The sequence below is a fragment of the Plectropomus leopardus genome, chromosome 2, assembly GCF_026936395.1.
Source record: "Plectropomus leopardus strain MGB_pleo_1.0 chromosome 2, ASM2693639v1, whole genome shotgun sequence".
NCBI lineage: Eukaryota > Metazoa > Chordata > Actinopteri > Perciformes > Serranidae > Plectropomus > Plectropomus leopardus.
In genome coordinates this window covers 29,143,397-29,171,263 of record NC_142177.1, presented here as the reverse complement: position 1 = coordinate 29,171,263, position 27,867 = coordinate 29,143,397, and the positions used below count along the sequence as shown (strand labels likewise).

The following is a 27,867-nucleotide window of genomic DNA, read 5'->3' as shown; positions in this document are numbered from 1 at the left end:
AGAGGGTGACACAGACGTGCCATGGGAATTTCAAAACCAGTCTCATGTTAGATGTGACAATATGAATTGATTTTTTTCCCCTTTTTTTTCACTTTGGATTGATAATTTTGGATCGTTGATCACTGAATCACACCCTACAGTGTGCTATATCTAAATCAGGTTTAATTGTCTGGCAAAGTGTTTGAGTGATTGCAGTAACTACTGTTTTCTCTGTGTCCTTAAAAAAACATTTACATAAACATGGAATTGAAATGTTAAAATATTTTCTAAAGACAAATTAGTGTGTTTTCATATCCCTGAAACATGCAGATAATGTGAAAAACATGGCGGGTGGGAGCTGCATATAGCTCATTTAGTATGATCATAGGAGGAATAAGGTAGTAAAGGGATAAAATTGGTCAAACAAAATAAATACAGTGATCTTAATACATTGTATTTTGTCATTTGTAACTAATAAATGTTGTACCGCGTGTATCGACCAAAAGGGGACTGAAGTTATTATATAATGACAGAACACACAATGCATAGACAAGGAAGTTTTTAATGAATCTCCTGCAATCATTTCTCTGTGGGTACAAATCATTGTATTTTCTTACATCTTTTTCAATAACCCATGATGCATTGCATCCATACATTTGTAGCTCAAAACAGCTTTTACAAAAAAGGATATACAATATATACTTATATTTATATATATAATATACACGTGTTTCTTAATGCATTTCGATGTGTTTGTAATGGGTAAAATAAGCTTTTAAAAAAAACACAGCCAAGTGGAAACAAATCCCAGGTAAGGTTCAATATAAGGTCTTTACCAAACAAATAATAGCCAAGTTATCAAAGTCATCAGCGTTGGCTATCTAACAGTTAACATGAAGCCCTTCACACACAGTTTGCATATTTTCCACAATTACAGTCGTGTAAATCCAGAGTGATTGCCTTCTCTTATTATACTGTGGACCTGTAAGAATCAATGACAGATTGTGGGTTTATATGGGCAACAACATTTTAATGGATAGGTTTTCTATCTCTACAGCTAACTAATAATGCGGCATTGTGTGCTGAAATACCTTAAACTAAAATGTAATGGCATGGTTAATATCAGGATTAAAGTATTTTCTGGGAGAAGTTTGCCTTTTCTTTTTTCTACATTAAATATTGAGCCGAAGCATCGTCATCCTTCAACAGAGTTGTATATTTATAAGATGAAAACACTTCTTAATCTGCAGTAAAATGTCCCCATTTAACTGTATGGCTTTAGTTTTGTAGTTCGTCTCCTCGGTATAACAGCTATAGTGCTCGCTCACTGAAAGCTACTCCCGTGGCAGACAGGTGATGCTTTCCAAGCTAAGTTTTCTTTTTTTTTTTTCATGTTTTGCACTGTGGCTGGCACCTGTGTCAAAATAGGATATGTGTATTTTTTCTGCTTGTGCCTGGGTATCAGAGAGGAACAAATAGATTCAACATAAGCAAGAAAACAGACTGGAAAAAAGTGCAAATAAACAAGAGAAATGTCCCTCAGGTAGAGACTTGACTGTCAATGCAAATGATAAGTCCACTGTGCTGTGTTGTACTTTGTCAACAACATTACTTCTGGTGTTACTCACTTCACATTATATAGCTCAAAATTACAGTATTACATCTTTTTTTTTTCAATACAACAGAGTAATAATAATCATGTGTATTTATACTAATTGATCATCATTCATGTAAACATATTTAACCAGGTCATGCAAACAGTAGACCAAAATTTCTTCCACTAGAGGTGCACAGCACAGAGCAGGCGGAGCGCCCAGACTGAGATCCCTCTGACCCAGAGACTGACCAATATTTAGACGCTTTTCAAAAACAGAACAGGGATGATGTGAATATGGTTGTTTCCTTCCTACATGCAGCAGATTCTAGTCATAATCGCACCTTCAAAATAACTCCTCCTAAGGCCATGTGAGCCCACAGAGGAAGGTCTGATTCCTGTGATTTTATAGACTAACGGGGATCTCAGTTTGAGCCTCAGATAACAGAACAGCCATAAAACAAAACAAAAAAGTCTCCTTTTGATATTCATGTTTTTCCCAAACAGAAGCATGCAGACACTCTGGGTCAGAACCACTCTTTACAAACCCAGTCTGAGCCAGAATATAGAGTCCATAACCCCCAGAATCACCTTCAATGTTCAAAAACAAAAAAAGGCTTTAAACAAAAGTAGTAAATACTTAGAAAAGGACAAAAACACTTAACATGAGAAAAAAGACAGTGTGATCAAACAGAACAAATAGGCATGTGGCATCGGCAGTGGAGTCATGCCTTGAATTTAACTCTATTCAACTAAACAGCTACTTGGTCAGTGACTAAATTGAGTCACACTGATGGGTAAGGAGTATAAAGACATGCAGGAGTAGCTTTCAGTATTTCCCTTTTCTTTGAGCCCTGTCTGGCCAGATTTTTGGAGAAAGCTGCCAGTAATGCAGAGAGTGTGAGCCAGATGGAAGCAGACAGACGGTAATTGTGATTAGAGGTAGATGTGACAGATAATGTGAGAACAAAAATAATGGAGCAGACTGCCTTTAAGCCACCGCCTCATCTTTGATTAAGACTCCAGAGGCCTCCTGAAGCTAACATCCAGAATCATGTCATGTAATGTGCGCACTGTCAGATGACCCCTGTCTGCTGTGGCTGCACAGGACAGCTACATGTTAGGTTGCTTATCATCCAGACTGGCCCTTTCCTTAAATCACTGTCTCTGCATAAAAAAAAACAACAACACAAAAATATGTGTCTTGAATAAGATGTGTATATATCTTTTTGGGGGGGACAAAGACTTACAGTATGTTTCTCCACACTGTGACAGTGACCTGCTTGCTGTGTATGTACTCTGGTGGACACTGCCTGATAACTACTCTGCATTCCTGGCCAGACTGGGCGGGCGGGCTCTGGGCGCTCCAGGGATACAATGTCACCATGACAACGGGTAGTTGTGCTCAAACGCGACTGGCTGGCCTACAGCAGTAGGTGCAGCTTCTCAGGCTGTCCCGGTCTGTGCTGCCCTCGGTGCTTCCGCGACGGCCGTCCTCATAGTGCGACACTGGAGATGAAAGCGGAAAAATGGAGTGTACGAAGTTAAAGGGAAATTCTGGTGCTTTTCAACAAGGGTCTTATTTTTGTAATTGTGGCGTTCTAGGTCATAATAACTTTACATTCACCACCTCCTTTGTAGAGATATTGGAAATTTGACTCCTGCAAATAAATAAATAAAAATTCACAAGTGGTTGGTGGTGGCAAGTGCAAGGTCAGCATGACCAAAAGTCATAGCAGACATAATTATAAGAAAAAGATCCAGGCTGAAAATATCATAATGTTAGAGGATAACCTTGGTATTTTTCAGCGTGGAGACAATTTTTTTCCATGTTGTGTCAAAGTGACTAGAGACAACAACTTTTGAAACTGATTCTGTATTGAGTGAGAGCGCTACAGCCTACAGCTGCGAAACAAGCTGCAGTGTCCCAATTGGGGAAATAATGCATTGTCAATTTTAATCCCCTAAGAATATGTCTAAGAGTGTCTGACAACATTATGGAAAGGATCATTACAGTAGTTGCCTTTTTATTAAAGAGTCATGTTTGTTTGAGGCAAAACAGCCATGAAATTGCTTTTCACGAACTCACCAGACTGTATTTAATTAAACACTATCATCATAAAACACACTTTGAAGTCAACAGAAACAAAATAAAAAATAAAAGCTGTTTTGGTTTATCATCCCACTGTTCCAACAATCAACCACTCTGGTTTGGTTGAAATAAACCTTTAATTCACCCAGTGAGATGTGGAAATGTTAAAACTACTGTTTATTTACAATCATACAACAGCACTTTCAGAGCAGTTTCTGATTAAACAAAAAGCATCTCACGCTTTAATTAAAAGTTCTATCTCTGTAGAGATTGTTTCTAAAATGTTGTCAGACATGTAGAATAATAAACTGAGCCTATCAGTGGCAAAAACAAGCATTTTCAGTAGACATAAATTGACAGTGTGAGTATACCCAAAACATTGCAGCGTGCCAGCTGCTGAGCCCTGGCTCAATACTAGACCAATTTTGGTTTGAGTGCCTCTTTCCTAGAACGGGAAAAAAAGTTTCAAAAATGGGCAAGGAGGGAGGTGAAGACACGCTCAGTCACCCAACCATGCCTCATATTGATCCACAGCACCTCCCTGACCCCCACCTCCCATGACTTTGTATACTTATAACACAATATGTAGAATTTTAATACTTTGCACTCAAATGTGAACAGCTGGACCTGAGTCAATCAACAACATTGCTAAATATCCATATAGATTTCTTTTTTTTAACTGAAATAAGTAGTTTGGGTGTTTATTTACACTTTAAAAACATACTGTGGCTTGATTCTTGTGAATGATAACGCCACACATTTGCAGACATGGTGTTTGTTCATTCACTATGATAACTTACAGCTCTCCTCCTCCCCATTCCCCAGGTCATCATCTTCCTCCTCTTCCTCCTCTTCCTCTGGGAGCAGATGTCCATGGCAGGGACTTGTGGGAGTTATCTGACTGGGTCCCTCGAGACTCGTGCCCAACTGCAACTTCCGCATGTGGCGCACCACCGCTGTGGCATTAAATGCTTGCTACAGGACAGAGAGAGAGAGAGAGAGGGAGAGAGAGAGAGAGAAAGAGGGAGAGAAGGGAAGGAAAAACCTGTCTGTGTCTGACAGCTACTGAGAGAGGAAAACAGGCGTACAAAATGTGCTCTAACTCCTGCCAATCTTAAAACTGCTATTTCAGCAGGCTGCTTTATTATTCAACCAAGGCACTGACCTTCCATTTACTTTTGGCAAAGTTCTTCTTGATTTGAGCGCTGACAGACTCATGGATATTCTTGTCCAGGGCTGTGTCTCCGCAGATCCTGCAATGTCGAAAATATACAGCTTATTAAGTTGTATTATATGTCAATTACTAGAATGCCAGAAAATGTATCTGCAACTATTCTGACAACTGATTAATTGTTCCAGCAAAATGCCACACCTGAGCTGGTCTAAGGTCTAGTCTAGACCCCTCAAAAGTAAACACAAGATACTTTTCTTTGTGCACATATATGACAGTAAAGTAAATATCACTGTCGGTCAGATGAAACAAGATGTCTGAATGTGTCACCTTTGGCTCTGGCAAATTAGAAAGTGCATTTGTTATTACTAGTTTCTGACACTTCATAGACAAAGGGTTTTATTGTTATGTTCTTTTTTTATTTAGCCTGTCAAATATCAGAATAGTGAATAGTGAAAAATAGCCATTTTAACATTTAAGATCTCAAGTGCATGTCTTACAATTGCTTATTTGGCTGTCCAATAGTCATTAACCCAATTATTATTAATTTACAAAGATAAAAATATAAAGCCACACATCATTACATGAAGTTACTGACTTTTGGGGGCACTTTTGCTTGAAAAATACCATAAAGTACTACATCAGCGCCCAAATGAGTATTTGTAGATCAGTTACTCAACCCATTTTTCATCAGAAGATAATGTTTTTCTTCTGTGCCTCTGATGAACAAAGAATCCAAACAAAGCATGAATTGAAGTCATAGGCAACCGCGATCAACAACAGCAAAACTATATGAAAAGCCACTCACTACTTTCCAAACAGACAGCCATTGCCTACAGGGAACTGAACAGAAAGTAAAACTTATCTATGCTCTCTTTAAAGCCAGACTCCATTGACAAAAAACTCACTTAAAATGGGACTTGCTCATCTATGACTGGATATATGACACTTTACTGTGTCATATATGTGTGAGAGTTTTGAAATGGATGTTTTGATGTAGTTTTGCTGTTGTTGAATGTGGCCCTTTTCTCCATTTTTGGATTCTTGGTTTACTGGAGGCAAGCGAGAAAAAACTTTTTTTATAGAATTCAGCATACAGAGAATGAGCAACTGATATAAATATTGTCATTTGGGGGGGATGAGGTATTCCTTTAAAAGATTAATCTATTATTAAAATTGTTCAATTAAAATGTTCAGTTCCTGCTATCAACTAACTGACAGTCAATAGTCAGCAATACACAGAATGATACTGAAAGGGATCAGCATTTCTGTATTGTTTAGCTTTTTTTTCTTCCTTTTTTAAGATATCGAGATTTTAACTTTATTTCTTACCATGGATGCTGGAGGGCCTGCTCACATGTGTATCTCTTCATAGAGTCTTTCTCCATCAGGTGACATATGAAGTCTTTGGCTGCAGATAAGAATGGAGTTCATAGTGTAAAAATCCACTCTGAGTTGTACATTTTTGCAGTTGGATCTGCTGTACACAGATCTGCTACTTGGTAGTACCTGAATCTGAGATGTCATCCCAGTACGGAGAGTCAAATTCATACTCTGCTTTCAGAATCTGCTCAAATAACTTGGCATCATTTTCATCGTAAAACGGGGGATATCCGCATAACCTGAGGGAGCAATATTGGAACATATTAAAAAAAAAACATCACTTTACATGCTCCTTGTGATGAATAGCGCAGACTTACAGAATATAAGAAATAACTCCTATGGACCAGCAGTCCACTGCTTTGCTGTATGGCTTCTGAGCAAGCACCTCAGGAGCTGTGGACACACACACAGCAGACATTCAGGGGAAAAAAATACAATACAAAGCAGCAGTGGGGCTGATTTCCATTTATCTTGACCTCTCTGTAATACCATATGATCTGCTAGGTCGCGTTAAACAGGTAGAGAGCTCTTCTGAAACACTTGCAATTGACTCAGTAGTGGATGAAAGAGCCTCTCACAACGCAATGAATAAAGAGAGGATATCAGCTGAAACGGAGAGTGCTGAGCTCACATGAAAGAGAGGGGGGAGGTGAGGAGAGCTGACCAGCGAAATAAATGCCTTACCCACATATCCAGGAGTACCACAGGCTGTAGACATGACACTGCCCGCTCCTTCAATCTTTGACAGGCCAAAGTCACTGATCATGATTTTGGAGTCCTCGTCCATACTGTAATACAGCAGATTCTCCGGCTACAAAGACAAACAAGGTTTGCAAAGGTAAAAATAAAGCGCAAAGCCAGATTGAGCTGTTATATTTCTGTCTTCCCTGAGCAATGATACCTTCAAGTCTCTGTGGACAATCCCCATATCGTGGAGATATTTGACTGCATCCAAGATCTGGTGGATGAGCTGGCTGGCATCTCTCTCTGTGTAGAAACCTTTCTCCACAATCCTGTCAAACAACTCACCTCCGGATACCCTGCCAGGTGAAAATCGTGGTGGTTATGTAATAAATTTGGGTGAAATGTGGCAGCAGTATTTGCACACGTGACATACCGTATATGAATATATATGACATTAGATGGTCAAATCACATTATAAATCTATTTTGGTAAACAAAAAAGGGAAAATTTCTTGTTAAAATATATTTTAAAAAGTTAAAAAACAACAAAAAACAAGCAATCACAGTTTCTTAGGTCCCATGGCAACATCTTAGAGCAATACTTCACCCCAAGGATGACCATTTGTAGATCCTTTTCTCACCCCATGATATGCAAAATTTACTTTTTCTCAAATGTCACTGGTAAAGTAAGAATCCAAAAAAACCCAGAGAATTCTTGATAAGTTGAAATCATAGGCAAACGCGTTTAACGACTACACTATATAAAAACATCTTTTTAAAAACTCTTACACAGCCCATGCAGTAAAATCCAAGTCTCATTTATCCAGTTGATGTTTCGTACTTCCCAGAAAAGACAGCTCTAAACAGGAAACTCTGTTCAAAGTCCCTTCAAAGCCAGACTCTATTGACAAGAACAGCAATTTTACCTCTCTGAACACTGGAGCTGCTGGTTTACCGCTGCCACGATCAGTCAGTTTGTGTGTGTTATTATATGACTTTAGAGACTCAGAACTTATCTTGTAAAACCCCAAAGTCACACAACAACACAAATACACAAACTGATCAAGGCAGTAGCAGATCAGCAGCTCTCATGGTGAGAACTAAAATTACTGTTTTTGTCAATGGAGTCAGGCTTTGAAGAGGGCATATTTACTATATTTAAGCTATGCATTAGAAAGGTCTGTCAGTTTGGGAGGCACTGAGCTTACGACTGGATAAATGAGATTTGGATTATAGCACAGCTACAAGGTCAATAAATATATATAGTTGTATGATATAGTTTTGCTGCTGTTAAACTCGCCTCTCAATTACTTCAGTTCATTAAGAATCGTATCTGTTTTTTGGATTCTTCCTTCAGAGGAGGCATGCAAGAAATGAAAGCTTTCCTCACTAATTCAGCATAACATGGGATGAGTGATGGATTAGTAATGGATATAATTATGGTTATGTGCATGTGTGTGTGTGTGTGTAAAGTATTCCTTTAAATGTTTTGTTTTGTCTGGCAAACAGTCCAACAACAACTTACAATGATGTTAAACAGAGAAAAGCAGCAAATGAACCAGAGAATGATTCGCAATTTTGCTCGCTAAATTGATGCCATACAATTTTCAGTAAATTCACACATTGATTAAAGTAAAAATGCATACTAAATGCATCCCTTATATCATGTGTGTGTAAGATAAAGAGGAAGTACTCACAGCTGCATGACAAGATATAGGTGGGATGTACTTTCAAAGATGTCCTCCAGCGTAACAATGTTAGGGTGCTTAATTCTGAGGAAGACAAACGGACAGAAAACATCAGATAGAATATGTTGCATTTTCAATTTAGCCAAAATGTTCACATGCTTACTGACAGTTGGGCACCAGATGGCATTCTTGCTGCGTAATTCAAATAAAGAGTGGCCTGTACTCTCGTTTCTTAGAGCAAAATCTATGTGTTTGCCCTTTTCTCATTAAATACAAACTGTAACAGCCCCTCAGATGAAACACAGAAAAGCTTTCAATACAGTATTGCTAAATTGACAATGACCAGTGTCTGCAGCTGGAACCAGTACAAAGAACAGCTTTGAAGATTATAGGGCTTGACAGAATAACTATAAGATATACTGCACACACACACACACACACATGCACACAGACACACACTCACACACAAACACAAATAGAATTGGATCGTCTCTTATTGTGAAGCAGCGAACAGACAGTCGAGCATCTCTCTTGGCTCTCAAGACAAGCTGAGAGCATATGAACACACACGATCGCTGTAACACATCAGCAGCTGAGATGTGACTTTTAGTAGAAATAGAAAATCCCTCTGTTTTTTTTTTTAGATTTATTTTCTTCACATCTCTCTCTCTCTCTCTCTCTCTCTCTCTCTCTCTCTCTCGATTCTCTTATTTATTTAACTTTAGGTATTTAGCCAAACTCCACTCCCCCCATTCTGCCATATCACTCTCTCTTCTATCATACCCAACCCCCCTCTCCACTTCTCCACCCTCTATGTCTCTTGCTCTTTCTTCAATACACTGCTGCGGGGAACTCCACACCATCTCCGCCTCTGTGTGCTGTTGCCCTGGCAACAGGGACACTAAAAATAGGTCTATCTTCTTTACTCCTGACATTTCCGGTGCACAATCCTACTGTTTCTACTGACACCATGCATTTAGTCACCCATTCAATTGACCCCTTGCATACATTCTGCTTTGGCACATGCATCGTAAGAAGAAGAAGCAGCATTGACTAATTCCTGCCACTGGACACACAGCACACAGCTGACGCATCATCTCGAGGAACTTTGGTGACCTCACCTATGTAGTACAGCGATCTCATTTTCGATGTTGTTTTCTTTGCCTTCCAACGCTTTTTTGGGGATGCACTTGATGGCCACCAGCCTCTGGGTCCTTTTCTCCTCTGCTAGAACCACCTCCGAGAAAGCTCCCCTAAAACACAAGCAGTGAAAACACACACACATATGCACATGTTAGAGAAAGAAAGAGAAATGTGTGGGAGTGTGGGGTGAAATAGACAAGATGGGAGCTAGGTAGGATTCATTCTTCTTAGGCTATGGGTTACACAAAAGAAGCTGCTAATAGTGTGACAGAATATTCAGAGCTTGTCATGCAAATTACATTCTTTAATTCTTGATATCTTTTCATAGCAAGTCTGTGTTTGTGGTTGGTTCCCACGCTGAATAAAGTCCAGTGGTAGATATTTTTGTGGCCTTCCAAAAAACTCTCTATCAACTAACCACAAGCTTTCAAAAATAAAAAAAAGAACTCCAAATACTCTCTATTCAACTATGTGTGTGTGTGTGTGTGTGTGTGTGTGTGTGTGTGTGTGTGTGTGTGCATGCATGCGTGTATGTATGTGTGTGAGTGGTGTTTAAATGAATAATTCAAAATGGTGACATTAACAAGAGTTTTAGGGGGCTGAGGAAATGCTCAGGAGGTAAGGCAACAGTCGCATATAGACATTTATATTAACATCACTTGATCTTTTAAAAAAGACACTATTTTTAATCTGTTCAATAATAGATAAAGTATATGTAGTGTGGCTGTTTCTGAGGGAGACTAGACTGCATTATGGATTATGGTGATGGTGAGAGGGAGAATGGTGTGTATTTACACAGTCTCCTCAAAGGAGCGTGGGAGGGAGCTCGGGAGGAGGTCTAAACGCACAAACATTGTTTGCAACCATAGGGATCCTTTACACGCATGTGAAACAGCACCGTCATGCAATACACAGTGGAAGTTCAGTGTTCATGCTCGAGCAAATATTCCCTCTTCTGTTCCATCTGTCACACTGTGGAACATGTGAGGAGATCTCAGTCTTAACATCCCTTACACCAACCTTAAAGGTACAGTTCACCCCAAAATCCATTTTTTTTCCTCTTACCTGTAGTGCTATTCATCAATCTAGATTGTTTTGGTGTGAGTTGCTGAGTGCTGGAGATATCGGCCAAGGATGTCTGCCCTCTCTCGAAATCAGCTCACACTCAAGGAAAAATGGCCATATAGGTCAACTGTGCCAGCAGCTTATTACGACCCACACTTAGTTTTACTTTTGGGCAGCCCTCACTAGGGGCAGTAGCAATATAAGGGAGCAGAGGAGGGAGTGAGTTGATGTAGAAAAGAAAGCAACTGAGTCATGTTGTATAAAGATTTAAGATGCTCCTATGGCGAACTATAGTGAACCGCAGAAATGAGTACTTAAACCTAGAAATGAATTAGCATGCATTAGCAACGCCACCATAGCCTAGTTCGTTTTAGCCTAGCAATAGTGTTTTACCTCTGATAATTGCATTTAATTGCAGAAAATTGTTTCTTCATGAAAGATCTGTGGATTATCTTGAGTAACTGAGTCATGGAAAGAGACATTGCTGGTTCTATTATAATTGAGACTAGGCAGACATCTCCATGGCCAATGTCTCCAACACTCTGCAAAATACACCAAAACTGTCTAGATTGATAAATAATAGGAAAAATAAATGAGACAAAAATACATATTTTTGATTTTTTGGGGAACTGCCCCTTTAAAACTAAACATGCACATTTCACAGTTCTGTTTCTGATGACACTGTGATAAGGGGGCAAATGTCTCACTTTCTGTTTATTCTGCTTTGAATAGCTATAAACAGTTAACTGTAGAGCAAGAGGAGTTATTGTGCAACTCTGACCGTCTCTCAGAACTCTTCCTCCCATCATCATGTCATAATAAATGCTCAGTGTGGATCTGTGGTAATCCTTGAGATGGCTTTGTACCGGGGCCATCTTGTGCTCAACGAACCAGCGCTGCAGAAACATTTGCATAGTGAAGCTGATGCACATGAGGAGAGACGATTCTCATACACATCTCCAGTTTCATTTTTTTTTAAATAGTGCTCAAAATAATCCAAAGCAAAATCACATAAAGCTCCAATTCTCATCGACCCATAAAAGCGTTTTAATGTGTTTAAGTCTGCAGCATTTACAGACAGGGTTTCCTCAGAGATTCAGACCTCTGTTATAATCTGTTTAGTCTATTTTGGTTGTTGAAAATAGAGGGCACAATGGGCCAAGAAAGGGTAGGACCATAAAGGTGGTGATTGACATGTGAATTTATTGTGGGTATTAGAAACAATATTTGTATTTCTGGCCATAACTTTGTTGGTTACAGGGCTGCAATGTATGATTATTTCAATTATTTGCTAATAAAGGAGCTCTACACTATTTTCAGAACATTAATACAGCAGCAAACACTATTTGCTATGTAAAGATTTAGTATAGTCCTGTGCAAACAATGAAGTCACGCTACTTCTGTGTGTCATGTGTGTTCTTTTTTCTGGCAGACTGTCCAGTCGTGTGCGTGTCAGTGCATATGAGGCCCTGTGTGTATCCCACTAGAGAGGTCGTCACCACTGCTTTGTATTGCACTTAAATGGAGGTTATCACTGTTATCAGGATATCATTGTCACAGAAGCATTGCACCCATCCTCCAGTTACCCCCTGGTTAACAGTACTAGCTCTGTCAGCGCCGTTGCTGTTTTTAGCACTGTTAGCTGCTAGCCACTGGGTACACAGCCGTGTGCACACATCCCCTGATAACCATTTGCTCTTGATATTACATAGAACTTCTTTAAATGTCAGAAAATGGTGAAAAATGCCTGCACAGTGTCCCAGCACTAGTGTTGCAGCAGTATACCAGTTTTAAAGTATACTGTGATATGAAATGATAATGATAGAAAACAGAGTGAGCAGCAAAATCCAGAGAATAATTGGCTTTTTTGTTTTACATTTGACTTATAAAATGATTATTTTGACTATCAAATATGATTAAATCTGTAAATCTACCAGTCAATTAGTTCTGAAAGCATTTTAGCTCTGGTGGTTAGCTTTGAAGTGAACTGAAATGGCTTTTTCTAAAAGAGAGAAACACAATCCTCAAAATACAGCTAACCAGAAGATTTTCTTTCTTTCTTTCTTTTTTTTACAGACCCCATTACACATAACTTAAGAAACGTTTAATTTTGACAATAACAGCATAAGCAGCATAAGTGTAGCAACAGTATCTGTTATTCTATCCATTATGACTATTCCTACTGTCAGGACTGTGCCACAGTAAATAGCTACAAATTTAAAAAAAACTGACTCAAGTTTATACTGCAGGTGACCTGAATCATGCTTTATCTACTCTACTCCTAAAAGGAAGAAATGCTTGCACACACCTCTCTACTGTTGCTGTGAGACACGTTGTAATTAAGCATCCTGTTGCTAATTTCTGCTTGGAGACATATTAGGGATGGGCTCTCAGAGGGTTTGTGAAGAGGAACAGTAGAAAGAGGAAGAGAGGACGCTACTGTAGCTGTTAAACAGCTAATGTGTAAGTCTTAGCATTTAGCCTTTATGTCTTTGGCAGCAATCTGCAACAGACCGTTGACATTTTTTTTTTCCATCTATGCCAATAAATAATCCTGGCACGCACATTAAGTTGCTGTTAAGAAATTCAAATAAATAAGTTTCATGTGAGTCACTGGCCTCAAGACTCATAGCTGACACTCGGCTGTTTTTCTGTATGCAAACACGACAGTCACCACATATTTTTAGACACTTTTAAGATAGATTAAACCTCCACAAGATAGATAGATAGATAGATAGATAGATAGATAGATAGATAGATAGATAGATAGATGGATAAAGCATGACATAAAAGCCCTATGCCTGGTAATCATGCATCTGTAATGAGAGTGGCTGCCCCAAAGCCATCAGCACAACACGAGTCTCTGTCTGACACACACGCACACACACACACACACACACACACACACACACACACACACACACACACACACACACACACACACACACACACACACACACACACACACAGAAATCCCAGCTGTCTATATGGGAAAATATTGATTCACACATTCACATATCGCTGTCAGCGTCTGTCAGTGCTTTCATTCTGGTAAGTGGGCTCTTGTTGCTCTCTTCCATTTCTTAAATTAAGTTGCACCATTAAAATATAAAAAAAACCCTCTAAGCAAGTGGACTTAAGTGTTACTCAAATGCTAGCAAAACCAAATAGAAAGTAAAGGAACATAACAGGAGTAACAGGAGTTTGATGTAGCATCACAAGTAGGCCTCCAGGGAGCCAATTTGACATAGGGCCTGTGCCCACATTGTGTTTTTTTCTCAACAAAGTTTTTTTTTTTTTCAGTTTTTCCCAATGAGGAGAGGGCGTCTGCAGCCACATATGGCCGCTTTAAGAAAAAGCACCCAGCATCTTTTTTCAAAGTGGCCCACCTTTATATTGCAGCCACTCCGAGCTCTGCATGTTAAAATATCTCTGAACTTTTCAGAAAATGGTGACATCACTGCCACTCTTTTAGCAAGGCTGCTGTCACAACAAAGACAAAACAGCCAAACTGGGGGAGCAGATGAGCTGATTGACACTCGCTGTTGCTGGTGAGTGTTGTGCTTTTAACACAGTAACTGTTGTGAGCTTGTTATTAACCGTACTGTCAAGCCTCTGTTAAGAAGAAGAACAAGAAAAATAAGAAGAATGTTTTACTTTTGTCACGATCTTAGGTTTTGATTTATATCATAGACTTTTTTGGGGGGGTTTTGTCATATTTTCTTGTTACTGTTGGTTTTACTATATTTGTGTGTTTTCCCACCTTAGTGTTTCCCTGATTAATTTATTCTTTGTCAGTCTCGTTTGTCCTTCCAGGTTACCAGTCTTTCCTGCACACTTGTTCTGTTTTAATCTTGTTTGCTCCACTCTTGTGTTCCCTGCCACACCTTTGATACTCAACTGAACCCTGTGTTTCCCTCCTTTTCTGTGTCCACCTACCGCAGCTGTGTCTTGTTCTCTCGATTAGTTCAGTGTGTACATATACCTGTGTGTCTCGCTTTGTTCCTTATCAGTTTGTCTGTTATCCTCCCCGTTGTTTCTATCATCAATGCTGCTGTCTTCTCCAGAGTTCTTCTTTGTTATCCGGGTTGGTTCAGTTCAGTTTTTGACTCATGTTTTATTTGTACTTTGTATTTTTGGTTAAAAAAACTGGTAAGAATGAAGGCAATGTCTGACTGAAGATGGAACTAGTTGACGGTTATGTCCAATATCAGGCAAGATGCAACCAGCTCATGGACTGGTTGCCCAAACACAATCAAAAGTGTGATGTAATTAAATCCCCTTGCACTCGAAATGATGGATGCTTGCTGCAATGGCTAAAATTATTAATCCTGTTCTTTTTTTGGTCTATAGATACACTATCAGTAAGCCAAAGTCAGGCTCCTTGGACTTGTTGAAGACAGCTTCGTGCATCCATCAGTCTATTGATCTCACCTGATGCAAGCGTACCCTTCAAGCCCAACATGCCTCCAAGTTCCCAAAAGAGCTTTCTCTTTTTAGCCTAATCCATATTGTGTGTGTGTGTGTGTGTGTGTGTGTGTGTGTGTGTGTGTGTGTGTGTGTGTGTCGGTGTATTCAAGACAGAAAGACAGAAAGAGAAGACTCGATATGTGTGGACATACAGTATAATTCCACTCCATACAATCTCCAGATTCATTCTTTGGTCTGCGTCATTATGAAAACCTTTGCTTATTCATATCAACAAAGCTGGGGACTGGTCCATTCACTAGCAATTGTACAACTCTCTGTTTTCCATCTACTCCACTAAAGTCATGTGTAGGTCAAACCTCTTAACTCCTCTGCTCTTCTCTATAAACATCCAGCATGAGTGCTTTCCAACAGTGTTTAGTGCTGCACAGTCACAGTGTTTATGCTCCTACACATTATCCACCTGGACTGCACGAGTTGTTCTTTAAACTGGCCTCCCACAGATCTTACTTTCTCTGTCTTTGTTTCTCTTTTAAGGCACCATTGTTACGCTTTGTTTATGGGTACAACATTCATATGCCACTTGGCATCTATCATATGCCAAATATGATGTTAAACCTCAGTTAAACAACATGTATTTTAATATTCAATAAAATAGCCTGTTTGAAAAGGGTTGCTGGTAGCTGCTGAGAATCAAAGCCAAATTTTGCATCTCTTGCAGCTGATTTGACATCCCTGTTTGGCAGACAGCCTCACAAAGGTCGACCATATTCTCAGTGTTTTATTCTACAACACATCTTTTTTGTTCTGTGAGGAGTTCTTATGATGGAAAGCTCTAAAAGGAGCACAGAGCATCAGCAATGCACATCAGAAGTACTCTGCTGTGGATATTTAAAACTGTTTTTACTGCTGTGTTGTGGTCCGAGATGATTTTGTTAATTGGCCCTGTGCTCTTCATTTCTGTCAGGCTAGCTGCCAGCTTGCAGGGATATCTCAGGACTCATAAAATGAACTAATGTTTATACTTAAGTTTTATCCTGACATCCTATTTCATAAACAAACACGAAACCATGGACAAAAACATCTCTACGAAAATAAATTGGGCATTTAATGAAACTATAAAAGAAAAAGACAACGGTGATGTCAACATACATAAAAGATAGGGTTCTTACAGAAGCTAACAGTCTTTATCACACTTTATTACACTGATTACAACGATAACCCATAACATCTACAGTGGTGGTTGAGCTGCTTTTTTTGCTTTAAGTTAGAATATATTAATTGCCCCCATTTGACAAAAAAAGCAACAGAGGTACTGCTCCACATTAACTTTGATAACTAACACAGAATCACAACTCTAAAAAGAACAAGTATGGTTATGTTAAGTTAATATCACAGCTGTATACCTCGCCTGTGTCAGTCAATTCATCCTAGGTTAATGACATTGTTTGAGAAAAAAAATGTTAAGAGTATAGCAAAAAATAAAGAACGTAATAAGATCACAAAAAATGAAGTAACTGCAATCAACCTGTGTTTCATCTGAAAAATCTAGAATTAGATTAATTAAATTGTCTAGGACACCTTGATTATTTCTAAATATGTCTTTAAAATATGGCATTTTTTCATGATAACCAGTGCCCTTAAACTTCATCCAAAAAATGAACATTTGTTTGTCAATTGTCTATCGCGTGTTTCCTTGAATTCATGAAAAAGAACGTTTTCTTGCATTTCTCCACAGTGAACAGAGAATAAGAAAAAAAATCCTATAACTAATTAATTAAAGTCATTGGGGGCTACATTTAACAACAGCAAAACTATATCATAACATCCATTTACAAACACTCATTTGGCTCGTGCAGGATAAGTCAAGTATCACTCATCCTGTTGTAGTATCAGTACTTCACAAACACATGCATTTTCATTAAACATTGCTATATAAAACACTTCCATCTATAAGCAGCATGCCTGCGCTTGTGTATGTGTATGTGCTTGAGCAGGGTTCAAATGCACTCGTGTAGCAAGGCATGCTACTCAGCGGTGCATGAGACTGTACTTATGTGTTCCCAGCTGACTTTGGGAAGTACTTAACATGCAACTAGATAAATAAGATTTGCATGGCCATTTTGGGGTTTGAAGTATTCCTTTAACTCATAAAAACTGTGTGTTACATGCAGGGTTTTTTTGACATGAGATCCACTTAAGGGCGGACTTGACGGGAGAAAAAAAGAGCGGTGTTGAGTCAAGATGGAAGGTTTAAGCAGCTGCAGTTGCTACAAAACAGACTAGCAATATTGCCCTCACCTTAAAAATGTGCCGTGTGTGTGCACCTTGTCCAATGCAATTTGTGCAAGCCAAAAATAAAGTTGCAGTCATCTGCAAAGACAGAACTTCACATTCGAAAACACACTTACAGCTAAGTTTTATTCTCAGTTGGCCTCGTCAGCCATCTAGATAGTGTTTTAAGGTGTTTAGAGAGAAAACAATAATATCTTTTTTTAAAAAGGAGGTGCAGTATTTTCAATGTTTCATTTTGAATTAATCCAGAAGTATTCATATAATATTCCATATTTTATTTTTGGATCACATCACTAATTATAAAATACGCCATGTAATTTGTATTCAGTAACTGAGTACACTTCAAAGTAGTCTGACCCAGCCCTGGTGACAGACATGATAACTGCAGAGTGGGGGATTGCTTCAATCTGGTAACCCTTCCTCGAGGACAGCTTGTCCTGAAGTGGACTCCAAACAGAGGTAGAACTGTGAGGATTAGCCGGATCTGAATATGATATTTCAACATAAATCAATTAACTTCACACACTGAATTCCTGGATAAAGCTCCTCTGTAATCTTCTCTGCCAGCATAAGGAGCTTTCCGTCAACACATTAATTCTGCCCTCTGCCAGGTCCAGCTACAGTGAAAGAATATTACTATAGCATTTTTCCCCCATTTAAAAAAAAAAAAAAAAAAGAAAGATGGGGACATGCTATCCTAGCAATTCACTCTTTCAGTCCTTGTTACATAAGCTTTAATATTTTTTTCAAATTACAATCACTGTTTTAAGTTCCTGTGAGTCTTAGTGGAATCATAACAGAAGTTATCAGCGTTTAGCAGCACTCATGAATCCTCAAATAAACAGTCTGCTAGTCAAAGTGCACTGAATACTGCATGCACAGCTTGGAGACAGAGACTGATGGAGTCTTATTTGATGTCCTCCTACAGCACTCGACATAACCAGACAGCTTCATCTTTTACGCACTGCTATTTCACTTTTTTGGATGTGAACCAGAGTTGCGCAGTCATTAAAATCTGATTCTGTGCAGCCTCTCTGGGGAAGCAGGTGTGATTCCAAGAAGATAGAAAACAACCACACTCCATATGGCATGCTTGTGTCATCCCAGGTGGACGTGTGTGAGGTCACTTGTACTTGGTTTTGGGGGGTTGGAGAGGTGCCCCCTGACCATCTGGGCTCAATCCTGTCACCCTGGAGAGCGCAGTCACAGGTCTGTGTGAGTCCAGCCCTCTTTATCACAAGGCGACATTTTTCCTGCTGGTTCAAGATTAATTTGCAGTTTATTACCAAATGAAGGTATGTCAAGGCCCTGACACACAAAACCCACATCAGAGAGCTAGTGGTGATGAAAGACAACTGTTTCAACTCTTCATAGTGTCTGCATCTCGGCCAAAAAAGTAGCACATAAACACAGCAAAGACTACAACCCACGGCCAACCAACATGTACGTTTTGCACCAGCGTGAGCCAAAAAAACTCTCCATACCAGTAGACATAGGTCGTCTGTAATCGACAATCAAAAAGGGAACCCCGCAAGACCATCATGATGCAAGTTAGCACGTTAACAACACAACCCAATGTGAAGAGAGTAAGGTTTTTGTTCCGTGCGCCAGATAACACAAACCACCAGGAAACGTTTTTGCAAAAGAACACAATGGCTAAAGAAAAACAGTCCTTCCTTATATAGTAAGTCTGTATCAATCTAACCCCCTCTTCACTCTAACCCTTTTTATTAACTCCTCTTATTTCAGTTTCTCTTTTCATGCACTGAGCTGAACCGCCAATCAGAGTGTTTTTACTCACAAAAAAGCTCTGCCATCTCCAATGCCAATTCCACATGCTAAATTGGCAGAAAAAACACTGAGTAGTGCTAATGTTGCGGGTAACACTGCAGCAACTCGGGCAATACACGCTCATCGAAGGCCCAACATTGACCGTCGGCCAACTGACAGCCAACCGTCGGCTTGGTGTATCAGAGCCTTTAAATTTAAATGTAAATGTGATCTTTGAATTTAAGACTATGAGCAATATGAAATATACAGTAGGTTGCCACCCCACCACATTGCATACGTCGTAGAGTTAAAGTTTTTCAGACAAACATAAGTGTATTATTGGATAACCGCTTTGACATGAACCATCTCGTTTTACAGGGGGTCCAACACAAAACACAGAGTACAACACAAAACAACAATTACAAGCACACATGTACAGTAAATGGCTCTCGTTAACCCACCCACTCATCTACGACACATCTACCCACTCCCACTGCACCCACACAGAATGAGTGAACATTAGATACCGCAGGGCATATGACCTGAAACTAATAAAAATACTAATAATGGTAACAATGATAATTATAGTGATAATAACAACAACAGTATTCAAACAAAGTTGTAATAGAAATACATAACTTGTATTGCTTTGTTCACACTAATGTCTCTTACATCCCTCCTGTCAATCATCACATGAGCAGAGGAAGGTGCAGCTGACTCTAATACCATCAGATATAGACGGGTTGAATATTGGTTTGTCTACAAGTTTCACTGGATTTTGTAATGTTTCATGTATACTAATCACGTGAGCAATAAATAGTAAATTGACTTCATTCACATAGCGCCTTTCTACCTTACCAGACCAGGTGCTTTGCAATTTGCCTCTCATTCTTGTGAATGTCTCTGGTTCACCCACCTATGTTGGAGAGACCACATTGTATCTGTCTCCCAAATGACAGAACAAAGAATTTATTTTCTCTGCTGCTGCAGGTCTTTTGGAGCAAGTAGTAAAAATTCTTTTGTTTTTCACTTCTGTGATTATGGTACAAGTGTTTGTCCACCATTGTTAATTCAAAACTGCTCCTCAACATGAAAATCTGTTTCAAAATTGTAGATCAATTCAAGGATAAACTATATGAATCAGCCAACTGTAACAACATGTTAAAGCTGGCCAACAACACCAGCTTTGACCCAAATCATGAACAGCTGGAAGATACAAGATCCCATGTTTTAATACGGTTAGACTGAAGCACTTGTATGTGCACCAGTCAGTCATAAAACTAAATGTGGAGCTTAATAACAGATCAACTGCATGTTGACGGGCCTTGAATGTTGTTAAATGTATGCATCTTGGTTTCCTATCTTAAATATTTGTCCTTTTGTTGCAAATGGAGCTGCTGAGGCAAGACACATTTCAGACTTCTAACTATGAAAGTATTATCATCATCATTACACACCTAAACACACCAGTGGTGGTGTAGCTGCCATGCAAGTTGGGGGTTCAGTGTCTTGCTCAAGGACACTTCGACATTCTAAAGGACGACCTGCTTTACCTCCTGAGCCTTAGCTGCCTTAGTAATAAGAAAGAACCACTAAATTTAGTTAGAATTTAGTGTCTGGAAAAATGGCAGGATGAAACATGGCCTTTCGTAGAATGAGAAAAACATTTGTGTCACTGACAACAGCCTTGCATCCATTCAGGACTCTTCCCACGCTCCTCAGAACAAGAAAACCAAAGTCAGACATAAAGGCTAGACTGCCTATATATCATGTGCACTCAGCATTAAGCGCATTACTACACTGCATCTACACTTGCCTAGCAGAACTGCCTTAAATCAGTGAAGTATAATATGTGCTATAATACAAATCATGTATGTTGAATGGCTTAAATTAAGTCCCCAGTGTGATTCTGCCAATAGATTTCTAAGTCAAATTGTTTAGATTTACATAAAACTGATGATGATGTTCTGTAACAAGCACAGTCATTGTCTATGCAACTATGCATACATGCCTGCGCATGCATATTTGCACGTGCATTTAAACACACGCATGTTAAACACATACACAATAGCATCTCTAGCAATGCCATTTTCCTCTCATGATCAGCTGTATACATGGCTGTATTAAAGACCAACTTGGAAACTGCTTTCAAAACTGGTTTCAGTTAAGTTCTTATTGCTTTAGTTACTATATACTATATATACTATACTATTTACTTTGCGTTGCCTTTGACCAGTCAATACATAAAACTTAACTTCAATCCATCAATGTTTTTGCACAGCTCAGAAGAAAGCCAAATTAGCCAGGGAAAAAAACTGCATGTTTAAAAACTTCCAGGCGAGTGGGAAATAGCTGAGTCAGCATCCAACAGCGGCCAAGAACAAGACAAGTCTGAGTCAAAATGGGCAGAAGTGACAGGCACGTCCAAAATGTCAGTCAAGTTTCTTGAGACGCTCCAGAATCCAAAGTCACATACTGCAGCCCTGACAGCATGGACAGATGGGGGAAAAAAATGAGTGGCGGCTCCCTTTGACCCCTCGGTTTCTGCAACTTTCTGTGAATTGTATAAGTACCCTGATACCTGCAAGCACCTGTCAATTACAATGCACACAGCCGAATGCACATGCCTCAAATTTTTGCCTCGAATTCTGGAAACCAACCAGGGCTGTGTGCTGGAACTCAACCTGGCCGCAGGCTTGATGTTTGTCTATTGCTTTTGTGGTGATTTGATTTGAACACAATCTGATTTATGTAAGAACAACAAGATCTCTGATAATAAAGACAAGATTTGGCTAAGCAGACCAATTATGAAAGGCCCTCCAGACTAATCCACATTTAAAGGGACAGTTCATCAAAAAATCTAAAACACATATTTTTTTCTCTTAACTCTAGCACTCTTTATCAGTCCAGGCTGTTTTAGTGTGAGTTGTCCTGTGTTGGAGATATAGCCTGTAGAGATGTCTGTCTTCTCTCTATTGTAATAGAACATAATGGCACTCAGCTTGTGAGGCTCAAATGACCAAAAATTGCTTTTGCAGCCATGTCTCTATCCAGAAATCATGACCTGGATACTCAAGATAATCCACAGACCTTGTTGTGAGCAGTTATATGTAGGAAATATTTTCTTTCTATCAAACTACACCCATGTGGCAGCGAGTTATGTAAACATTTATGGCATCCTCCGTGGTTGAGCCTTAACATTAGCTAGCTCTGAGATGCTAAGTGAGTTAGTTAGTAGATGCATGCTTCCTTCTGTGCAGTGATACAGATGGCATGTGTAGTTTGTGTCAACTAGTGCCATTATATTGGGGAGAAGGCAGACATCTCCTTGGCCTGCAACACTCAGCAACTCACACCGAAACAATCTGGATTAATAAATGGCACTACAGGTACTGCCACCTCTACACAATGGAAAGCATTGCCCTTGAGGGTCATGGGCAAGTGGTATAGTTGCCCACCTTGCCCCCATTGTACATCCAGGTTTGCTATGACAACAGCACTAAACTACATGCAAAACTTACGTCCCCAGCACTTCTTTGAAGTCATAATGTTCTTTGATGTCTGATGTCTTCTTTTTCCATCCATTTCCATCCTCTCCAAGAGGCATCCTACAATGCTGATCGGATTCGCCACACTACAGCTACAGGGCAAAAAGAACAGAATTTTAAAAAACAGTCAATACACTCGGAGCAAGGACAACTGAAGGTTCAGTGTGTAAGATTTAGGGGGATTTGGTGGCATCTAGTGGTAAGGATTTAAAATCGAAAACAGCTGAAACATCATATGGTTAGAATTCCTTCAATGTTCATTTTTCAAGAGGTTTTTATCAGGAGCCAAATTATCCACATGAGTCTTTTTCTCTCAAAAAACAAAGAGACCTAGTGCTTAAAACGGCAATAAAACTTAAGTGAAAATAAAAACATTGTTTTACGACGCTCCCGTTACAAAGGAGTTGTGAACTACGGTTGTCGATGCGAAAACACTAAAGGCCCTATCTGGAGCCAGTGTTTAGCTTGTTTGTTTTGGGCTACTGAAACGTGGTGGTGCACCATGATGATCTCCGTCGACAAGGACCTGCTCCCTATGTAGACATAAAAGGCTCATTCTAAGGTAATGTAAATATGATTCTTTTTTTCAGGTGATTATACACCAAAGAAAACACACTAATTATATTATAATCCATTTCCGCCCTTAATCCTACACACTAAACATTTAAGCTTTGATTCGTGTAAACATATAGATCTGATCAGGAGGATTGCGCCAAATCAAACCAAAAATTTAAACGGGCTGAACGAGAGAGTTTTAATGAAAATAAGTGCTATAGACAAAAAAATTCCATCAAAGGCAACATGGTTTTGTATCATGTTTTTATTGCCACTTTCTGATGCGGTCACTATTACAAACATCACTCCAGCACAGTGGGGAAATAATAGATGAGACATGAAATGTGACACCACAATCAATGGGCACTCTTACACTGTATAATGTACTTAGAAGTATTTAACCTGTAAGATACAGTCTACCTTAGTACCGCTTTAATGTGTCCACTACAGTTTGGCTGACTGATTGTTGCATAAAACTTCAGTCATTAAACAAACCACTGATTTTCTTGATGAGGTGCTCTGGTTATTGCAGCAACTTTGATTGGACTCGATGAAAAGAAGACAAGTTAGGGACCGTTTCTTATATGTACTACCAATAGATATCAGAGAGGACAGCTCACTAAATATTTTTAAAAGAAACCAAAAAAAGGACTTGTTCCCCTGTCTTTATCTACCACTACACAGAGTCAGAAACTGTGAAGCATAATTATGGTGGAGGGCGGATGATGCATTTTCCCTGGTCACTGAGAGGCTGAAGGAGAAATATTTGTAACTCTGGGCATGGCCATGATATTAAAAACAAACAAAGAAACAAACAAAATATAAAAACAAAGCCAAACCCAAAAATAATGGCAAATAAGGTACAGTCCTCTAGTTTCCTCTTATATGAATGATGACTGATAATAAGCTGAAATGTTGAGTCAAAGTCAGAGAAAGCATTGAAGCTACACCACAGTCACAAAAACAGAATAAATCAGAGAGAAAACTTTTATGAGGCTGAGGCAAAATGTTAGCAAGAAATTATTATGACCAAAAGCATTAATAAAAAACAGATTGGTACCAAAAAATAAATAATAAAAATGCACATTGATAAGAAGATATGACTACTGCTCCCTAAAAAAGCTACAACCCACACCATCAACAGCCTACTTTGCTGACAACCGGCAACAATAAATAGCTACAAATAACAGAAAGTAGGGCAAACAACAGTGCAGCAGAGACAGTCGCAAGAAAGGGACCATGCACCGTCGCAAAAACAAACGCATGGTCAGTCGAGACAGATACCAGCTGGGGGGACTTGTGCTATATTTAACATCTGATGCTTTAAACAATTGGGGTTGCTCCGAAGAAGAAAATCTACAAATCCAAGCCATGAGCTCGGGTGAAAAGGAAAGTTATTCCACTGAGAAACATTTGATAAGATACTCTCTCTGAATTAAAGCTGCAGGGCGTGAATGGCAAGCAGGAGGTTGAATGGGAATTAAAACCGGTGCAATACATCTGTGAAAATTAGTCCAATTTTCGAGGTGGTGATCATGCAAGTAGGCTACAGAGAGAAAAGGCGGTGTGGGTGCGCGAACCGTACTGCAGCGCTCAAGGGTATGGCAGTCAAAGCAAAGGCAGCATCTTTAGGTTAAATCGGGAGGCTGCAGACATGCGACACGGAGGGCACAAAAAGAGCTTTAAGGGTGTCATTCCCCCCAAAGAGAAGCTACGCGATTGATGGTGCACTTCGGTGAATATATGACAAAACATACCTAAATGGCGATCTTTGGCTGTGGTGTGTTCTCCTTCCCTCTGGGAGCGATGTGGTTTCTGTGCTTGTGCGCAGCGCTGGGTCCGCTCAGACTTCTCCTGACGTCAAGAAAACCAGACGTCTGTGGACGTAGTGCAGCATAAAATCACTCACTGTTCTCTTAACAACGTGATCTGCGATTCACCTTACGATAGTCCAACCGCCGTCTGTTATATGCAAACAGCTTTTAGTGCATCTGCTTGCTTGAAAGCTCCTCGCAGCGCAGTCGGTATCAGTGTGCAGCGCATGCAGGGTATTTTAGAGGCTTTGCAAAACAGGCAAAAGGTGTCATTGTGAATAATGTGCACTGGCAAGGCACACGCAAGCGCCCCGTGTAATGTGTAGGTCTTTAAATTCTTACAGAAACTGTTTTGCAGAATGAAGGTGGAATAGTGCATTTTTTAACTAATAGGCCTGGTGTACACTTGCAGTGAATTAAAGCTCTGATTTCTAACTAATCTTGAGGCAACGCCCTGCTTCACTCTCTCACAGCATCACTCCCATGGGAGTCTTCCACCTGGACGCTGTTACAGCTCACAGGGCCCATCAAAGGTATGCTGCCCTGATGACATCTAGTTGCAGGGTATGGACATATGATAAAATACAACAGATACCAGGACTAAAAATGCCAAAGTGCATCTTAACCACCTCTCTAACAAACTTAAAAGTTGCTGAGTTATTTGTGTTGCAAACTAATTAAGCGGCAGTCTCCAGGGCTGAAAGATGAAGCCAGAGCGGAAGTGCCTAAAACTGCAATTCCCTAATGGCCACTTGAGGCTGGCTCCAAAAGTGAGTCAGTCCCCAAAGACAGTAGTGCTAAGGGTAGGCCTACTGTGTAACTCTGGAGAAAGATAGCTGATTGTTGAGAAGGCTGTTGGTTTGGTACAACTACCAAAACCAAAGCATAGCCTATCTGACGACCTTGGAATGAAACTAGACCTTAGACTATGGCCTTGTACATAGATGGTGTCTGGCTGCTGTATAGGTCATTAACCCCGCCACACTGATGTAAGTGAATTGAACATGGGCCACAATAAAAACTCAAAGTACACATTAGGCTAAATAAATTTTCCCCAAATATATTCTTCCAGCTAGTTCTGAGAACAGTACAATGCAATCACTGAATGTTTTAGTAACGTTTTCAGTAGCAATTCTGTGTTCCCATATCGTTCCTCTTAAAGTTAATTAAAGCAAAATTGTCTATAAACATAAAAAACTACTTTTTCTTTTTCTTATTTTTGTTTGTTAATATATCATATTACATTTCCATCAGAGAAAAACAGAAGTCTGTAATCTCAGTCCCCAATAACATTTTCTAAATGTTGCTTTGAAAACATCCTTCCTTTGCTCTCATGTAACATTGTGGGAATGTTTTTAGAAAAGAACATTCTCTTATCTGTCAACACTAAACATCACCAAAACATCCTAAGAATGTTGCAGTTAAAACGTCACATCTTAGTCAGAATTTAACCTTAAAGGAACATTATTTGAAATGATAAACATCCTTAAAACTTTCTTTGAACATTACATTAAAAGGATTTAGAAAGTGAATGTATGGCTTTGGACTTGTGCTCATCTTTAACAGGTGTATTTGTAGAAAATTTAGTTAGATGTAAATACATTTTATACAACACTGGAACTCAACTTAAACTTGAGATTCATGAACTGTATATTCATACAAACAACACTTCAGTGGTGCATTGTATTAATAATATGAAATGTTTCAGTCAGTGATCTGCCTGCACAGACACTCTAATGCTGGTAACACAGTTGCTTCATTATTATTTTTGGACCATGGTCAAACCCATAAACTGCTCCACTTTGCAGACATAAAAATGTCATCAACAGACAGTGAAGCACAACATCTTCACTCTGACCTCATTTGCACGCAGAGACTCACATAGGTTTAAAATTGAGCAAAGATTTTCAGGGGTTTTAAGCAAATACTCAACACTTAACTTGTTAACTTCCCCAAAGAAAAAGACAATATTACTTTTATTAGATCACTTACATCAAAAGTACCTCAAAGTTGTAATTATGTACAGTACTTGAGGAAATGTACTTGGCTACATTTCACCACTGTTTATACACCAATTGTAAAGCACTTTGATTTGACTTGTGTTGCTGTACAAACGCATGGGTCTTGATTTGGCCTGGTATAGTTTTAGACCACTTTCAAGTTCTGTCTCAGCAAACTTACAACACTGTCTGAAACTTAGGAGCCCTCTTGTAGGTCAACCAGTATTAGTGTTAAGGTAACAGTACCCAATGCGGACACATCTGAAAACAAACAAGCAAACAAACAAAAACAACCATAACACTAAAAATTACAAAAAAAGAGACAATAAAACAAACACCCCCAAAAATGAAAACTCAAAATTATTTCACAAAAAGAAAAAAAAAATCTCAAAATTATTTCAAAAAATAGAAAAAGACTTAAACATCTATCAAAAAAGGTGGCAATCAAATTTCCGTCAATTTAGTGATTGATTAATCAAGTAATTATTGCATCTGTACTTGTGTAAACTGTTAATTTAAATTCCAAGAAAACATCATATTTTGTAAACTCTTTTCGTGTTTTTATGCAAAAATATTAATCTGTAAAGTAGCTAGTGCTCAGATAAATGTAGTAAATTAATGTAGAAAATAAATGAAGTAAAAAATACAATATATTCCTC

General features: G+C 39.1%; 1 protein-coding gene across 1 annotated transcript; it reads right to left on the bottom strand.

The window, feature by feature from the left end:
* Positions 1-523: 523 nt before the first annotated feature.
* camk1a (calcium/calmodulin-dependent protein kinase Ia) lies at positions 524-25,437 on the bottom strand. Its single transcript, XM_042507462.2, has 12 exons — positions 25,152-25,437; positions 22,813-22,931; positions 9,712-9,843; positions 8,600-8,674; positions 7,121-7,259; positions 6,904-7,030; positions 6,537-6,612; positions 6,346-6,458; positions 6,169-6,247; positions 4,831-4,918; positions 4,466-4,640; positions 524-3,082 (listed from the first exon to the last, which is right to left on the bottom strand). Exons 2-12 carry the CDS (start codon positions 22,896-22,898, stop codon positions 2,979-2,981), a joined length of 1,194 nt encoding a protein of 397 aa, XP_042363396.1. The 5' UTR covers positions 22,899-22,931; positions 25,152-25,437; the 3' UTR covers positions 524-2,978.
* Positions 25,438-27,867: the final 2,430 nt, after the last annotated feature.